Raw genomic sequence first — 6719 nt, forward strand, 5'->3', positions numbered from 1 at the left:
CTGAACCAGCCAGCTGCCAAAAAAAAAATCTTACATGACCCTGCATGATCTAGCCCATCCCTGCCTAACCACTCCCTTTCTGTTGGAGATAATCTCCAGCTACTCTCCATTTTTCACTCCACTTTAGCCAGACTGACCACCTCACAATTTTTTAAATTCTCTAGCATGTTCCTGCTTCAGATCCTTTGCACTTCTCTGTTCCCTCATCTGGAATGATCTCCCCACCCCCACCCTCAACCCATGTTCTTATGACAAGGTCCCTTGTATATCAAGTCTTTACTCAAATGACACCTTCTTAGTAAGGCTTTCACTGGATGCCCTATCTAAAAGTACAACTTCCACCTCTAACTAACACTTACAATCTTTTTATTTTCATTACTTTTATCCTTAGCACTTATCAGTATCTAACATACTGTATAATTTTCTTATTTATCGTATTATCTGGTCCCACTCTAGAATATAAGCCGAGGAGCACTTAAAACAGTGCCTCGTACGCTGTAGGTGCTTAGTTAATATTTGTTGAACACATGAATGAATGAGTGAATGATTCTTGGAACAAAGTGTAAATTCTCAATAAATATTGTTTGAACTGAACTGAAATGAAATGGAAAATATCTGCACAACCCCCTGTGTAATATAGATGGGGAGAGGGCATATATATTTTCATACTCGTTTGCCATAAATATGTTCTTTCTTCAATAATATTACAAAAGCTTAATTTCTTCATGTTATGTTATATGTGTGTATGTTTATGTATATTATTTATATATATAAATATTAGTAATAAAAGTAAAAGCACTAAAGATTTTCTAATTTTATTTAAATGAATTCAAATCAAATTTATTAATCCAGATCTACATACAATTAAGGTAAAGATATAGCAAAATTAAAGTGGATACAGGTTGTATAGATAGCTCAATTTCTATAAAATTTAAATTAAAGATGAAACTATTTAAGGTCTTATATTTAATGGAATATTCTGATCTTAGAAAGTAGAAAACTATTAAGACATGTAAAATTGTAAAGATATAGCAAAATTAAAGTGGATACAGGTTGTATAGATAGCTCAATTTCTATAAAATTTAAATTAAAGATGAAACTATTTAAGATCTTATATTTAATGGAATATTCTGATCTTAGAAAGTAGAAAACTATTAAGACATGTAAAATTATTAAGATGTGTAAAATTTCAAATCTCTCAATCCTAAAATATATCAGTAGATACCAAAAATCTTCAAGGCACATTATAAGTTTTCTACAAAGAAACCTTTTTTAAAACTTAGAAAACTATAAAAGCACCTATCAGACACTCTATGGCATTTTTTGCTGGAAAGTCTACCAGCATGAGATTAACCTTGAGTGGAGGCAGCCTCAGAACCAACACTGGCTTCTTCCTGTAAATCATCTCCATCAGAGGGTTCTGATTCAACTGGAGAATTTCCTTCTTCTAGCTCAGCATATTCATCAGAGCTCTTGTTCTCTGTTGTACCTTTATCATTACTGATGGCAACAGCTTCATCTGGAGCTGCATTCATAACCTCTGGGGTCATTTCAGAGTTGACTTCAGAGGTTTCAGCCGTCACTGCATCTGTAATCTCTGGCCCAGTTTCAGCACTGACTGCCGTTGTCTCCACTGGAGCAGTCTCCACATCACCTGGACAGGCTGAAGCTTCTTCTATGACCACAACGGCAGCACCTGGAATTTCTTCTGTGCCTACCACCTCAGCTGCCACTACCGATACTTCAGGGGCTTCCGAACTTGCTTCCTCAGCTTCTGCAATATTCTCTTTTTCACCTTTAAGATTTAGTCCATTAAGCAAAGTATTAGTTTAAAGAGCATGGGAATACAATGGAACACTGTGCGGTCATTTATTTTGTGCAGTCATTTAAAAAGTGAGACAGATCTATATGTACTGATACGTAATGGTCTTCAAGGTAGACTATAAAGCAAAATGGCAAGGAAAGAACAATGTATACAGTATGGAACCAAATATCTGCACATTTGTGTTAGGACAAGAGGGGTAAGTTATTTACCTAGATAGGTGTATTTGCAAAGCCTCTCTCTAGGAGGATTCAAAGAAACTGGTACTATTGGTTACCTCTCAGGAGGAAAAATGAGGGATCTGCTTTTCTGTAAACCCTTTTGAACTTAAAAAAAAAAAACCCATTTGCACGTGTTACTTATTCAAATACAAAGAACATGAAAATAAATAGCCACCCTATTCAACCTTTCATGTGAAATAGCATGGAAGAGCAGCAGATGACCCTGAGGAATCACTAATCCTCTCTCAACCTCAGTTTTGTCATCTGTAAAAGAGGGATACTGATAATATCTACCTCACAGTGCTATTGTGGAGATTAATTAAATAATAGGTATGAAAAGGGACTTAAAACCAATAAAGTACTATCCAAATGCTGTATTCGATTATTATTAAAAAAATCTTCCATGATTATATTCAATAATATTTATTGATGCTATTCTGTTTCTGTTGTCTTGACTACAAGGTTAAGACTGGCTTATGAGCAGCTAATATCTCTGTCCCTAAATAGTGATCATAGGAATTGATAATAATGGCATTATAGTTGAGATGCAAAAAGTATGGTTTAAAGCAATAAGTTTAAGGTAAGAGATATACATTAGGGTAAAAATGTGAAGTTTTTGTTTCTATGGTTGCCATTTTATCAACTGAGAGACCCAATATATACAACTGATTCCATTAATGTCAATTGTACTTAAAACAAAGACACACAGGTGGTCTTAGCTGAAACTGAAACAAAAATTAGTTTTATGATTTTAAAAAAGCAATGAGGGAAATGAAAGGTCAAACTGCTGAGAGAGACAGATACTAAAATTATGACTGCATGAATGGATGCCTGAGTAGGGGAAAAATAATATTACCATACAAAGAAATCAAAGCTACTTGTCAGCAGTATAAATGTAAAATGTGTTCATTTATCAAATGCACTCATCCAAAACATATAACAATATTCTTTAGGTTTTGGTTGGACTTTTCCTTTCTGAATAAACTATTCAAAGCCATTCTGGATTAAGTTAGTAAAGAAGCCAAAAGCAAATAGAATTTATTACTAGACTAAGATGATGAGAATTAATGCCTCAAAACATAAAATAAAACAAAATAAAAATAAATAAATTAAGAAATTCACTTTACCTTGAAGTGGAAGTAACTCTGCTTTTGTTTTTTCTTTCAAATTTGTTATATGTTCCGTGTGTTTGGCTTGCTCTGATGTGACTGCCTTGTAAGTCTGAAAATAAATATGTGCTTAGGTTTATTTCTTGAGTTTTAGATTCATCATGCCAAGCTAAGAGGTATATACAATTCTCCATATAATCATCATTAGAAGTTTAAACCATAATCCCAACGTAGCAAAGAAGAAAAATCAACGTGCACCATTTAGTCTTTTACTTCCCCTTTGGAAACATTTGTCATTAAGAAGAATGCTCTAACAGGAGTCAAAGATAACTGAAAACATGCACAATAAATAGAAAAAAATTTTGACAAAGAAGGAAAAGATAAATTATGCTAGAACCAAAATATCCTGAAAGGTATTTACTAATGTCCTCCAGCATTTAAATCTACGTTCACACAAAAACCTGTATGCAAACGTTCATGGTAGATTTATTCATAATAGCCAAAAACTGGAATCAGCTCAGATGGCCTACAATGGATGAATAGTTAAATTGACTGTGGTCCATTCGTAACATGGAACACTACTCAGCAGTAAAAAGGAATGAACTGTAGATACATGCAACAATTTGGATAAATCTCCAGATAATTATGCTGATGAAAAAAAGTCAATTTCAAAAGGTTACATGCCCTACATTCAATTTGTATAATATTCTTCAAATGACAAAAGCATAGAAATAGAGAACAGATTAGTGACTGCCAGGTTGGGAAGAAAGAAGGGGAAAGCAGGAGGGAAGTATGTACAGTTATAAAAGGACAACACAAGGGATCCTTGAGATGGAACTGTTCTGAATCTTGACAGTGGTGGTGAATGTGCAAATCTACAAATGATAAAACTGCATAGAGTTAAATACACATGCACAAATGAGTGCATATATTGGTAAAATATGAAAAAGATCAATGGATTGTATTAATGTTAATCTCCAATGTTGTGATATTGTATTACAGTTATAAATGATACTATCACTGGGGAAATGAGGTGAAGGGTATATGAGATCTCTCTGCATTATTTCTTATAACTGCATGTGAATCTCAATTATCTCATAATAAAAACATTTACAAAAATCTTCCAAAATGACTATTGCTAGATCCTAATGAAAATTCCTTAGGTAAGCTAGGATTAGTCATTAGAAGCAACAGTATGATCTGACCGTAGGTTACATGAGAAACAGTATTAGAAGAAAGCTATCTTAATCATGGACAAAATGTGCATGGTTCCTTTCATTTTATATTTAAGTAGGTCTCTTTGGTCTACATTCAAATTAGACAATGATATTTAAAAAATGAAAATCTCACTATTCATATATTATTATTATCTCAGCTTTTTAAAAATGTTGGTAGTAGTTTAACTCTCCACAATAGGATTACAGATTTTTAAAATTTATATATTTATACAGTTTTCTACATTTTTAATAGTCAGAAACCAAGCACCTTATTAAAAAAATTGTACTATGCAAATTACAAACCATTTTATAATATAAAAATTAGACTGTGAAAAAGGAAAATCTGTAACCTCAGGGGTGGAAGTGATGCAAAAGTGGCCCTTTTATAACAAACTCCTCAGGACTTGGTGAATTCATACTTGAATCATCTGGCTTTAAACTTGCAGAGCAAATAGGATCAGCAGGAATGACAATCAACATTTTTGTATAAAAGCGGAGAATATTTTCCTAGCAGGGTGGGAGCTTCTGACAGTTTACAGAACAAATATGCTGAGTCAGAATATTCAGTTCTCACTACACTAAAATGAAACTGGTGTATAAGTTCACATTCTTGAAATGACCATCCCAGCAGCAATATCCCAAGGGACACTAATCTTATTGTTCAAGGGGATAAAACACAAAGTGAGAAAAAAGACTAACTTTAGGCAGAACTGAAGAGATGACAATATTAGAATAATTCACACTCATGTGGCCCAAAGAATTTAGCTTTTCCAAATGCAGCATAGTTAAGCACAGAGTAGAAAAAAGGCCTATTAGAAGGGATGGTCTCAAATTTAGACTTTGGAAGTTATTGACAAATGATATTATTCATTTATTAAATATAAGCATTTAAAGGGCCAGCCCATGGCTCACTTGGGAGAGCGTGGTGCTGATAACACCAAGGTCAAGGGTTAAGATCCCCTTACCGGTCATCTTAAAAAAAAAAAAAAAAAAAAAAATATGTTTGTAAATCAGTCTGTTATTACTTTTTCTTTTCTAAGTAATAGACTATTTTATAGCAGTTTTAGATTTTACAGAGAAACTGAACAAAAAGTACAGTTACCATACCCCATGCCACACCCTCCCCCCGCAGTTTCTCCTATTATTAACATCTTGGTATTTTTTTTTTTAGTATTATTATTATTATTTTTTTTTTAAAAGATAATCAGTAAGGGGATCTTAACCCTTGACTTGGTGTTGTCAGCAGCACGCTCTCCCAAGTGAGCCACAGGCCGGCCCCAGTATTTTTTTTTAATACACCCAGACCCTCAAAAAAGTTGAAGTGACCTGGGCCTCTCTGTGATTCGTAGGGGCCCTAATAGTAGAAGATCTCACTTGGAAATGAAAAACTGCTCTTGGCTACTGAGCACTGTGGGGTCAGTTCATAAAAATCTAATACAGATTTTATGTTAGTACAGAACATAAAAAGGAAGGGGAGGACTAGAATACAAGTTTTGGAGTGCCTTCAGGTGTATTTCCTTCTGAAAGCAGCATAAGATTTTGGGGAATTAAGGTTTTCAACATTCGAGATTAAAACTACATAATGTTAGAGATGTCCAACTTCCACCCCCAATGGGAGAGAATGAGACCATAAAGTGCTCTCAGGGATAGCCAGGTTATAACCTCTCAGTTTAAGATTCCTTATGCAAAGAAAAAATTCGCAGACTGGAGAGGTTCATGTCTGGCACTGGTAAATATAATTAGGGGTTGGTCCGGCCCTGTGGCTCACTCGGCAGAGTGCGGCGCTCGTAGCGCCGAGGCCGCGGGTTTGGATCCTGTATAGGGATGGCCGGTGCACTCACTGGCTGAGCGTGGTGCAGACCACACTGAGCTGAGGGTTGCAATCCCCTTACCTGTCAGGAAAAAAAATAAAAATTTAAATTAAAAAAAAAAAAATATATATATATATATATAATTAGTGGTATAGCGATGTCCAGATGAAATTCAGTCTTCCAGCTTTCCAGATCATTACATGGCTTAGTCCCAGTCTTTGATTTTTCAGTGACCTATATCCAACTAGAGTGGCAGTAAATTCAACATTAAACAGCAGAAAGATGGCAAAAGCAAAGGAATCTGGGTACAAGTGAAAGCTGGTAGATTAGATTAGTGGAGGACAATATAAGTGACATGTCTGAAGTTCCCTGACTTCTTGAGGCTCTCAAAATTCTTAAGATTAGAATACATATTTTGGGGCCAGCCTGGTGGCGCACTGCTACAGTGCACCGCTTGGGAGTGCAGCGGCGCTCCTGTCGAGGGTTCGGATCCCACATACAGACCGGTTCCCGTTCACTGGCTGAGCGAGGTGCGGGCG

General features: G+C 35.2%; 1 protein-coding gene across 1 annotated transcript in view; it reads right to left on the reverse strand.

Annotated features, from left to right (window-relative positions):
• Window positions 1–1030: 1030 nt before the first annotated feature.
• Window positions 1031–6719, reverse strand: part of MGARP (mitochondria-localized glutamic acid-rich protein) — a 13775-nt gene continuing 8086 nt past the window's right edge. Inside the window, 3 exon segments of the mRNA XM_008584937.1 lie at window positions 1031–1355; window positions 1357–1795; window positions 3171–3264. Coding sequence (XP_008583159.1) covers window positions 1280–1355; window positions 1357–1795; window positions 3171–3264 — 609 coding nt within the window. The 3' untranslated portion in view covers window positions 1031–1279.

Source organism: Galeopterus variegatus, unplaced genomic scaffold (assembly GCF_000696425.1).
Source record: "Galeopterus variegatus unplaced genomic scaffold, G_variegatus-3.0.2 Scaffold3408, whole genome shotgun sequence".
Taxonomy (NCBI): domain Eukaryota; kingdom Metazoa; phylum Chordata; class Mammalia; order Dermoptera; family Cynocephalidae; genus Galeopterus; species Galeopterus variegatus.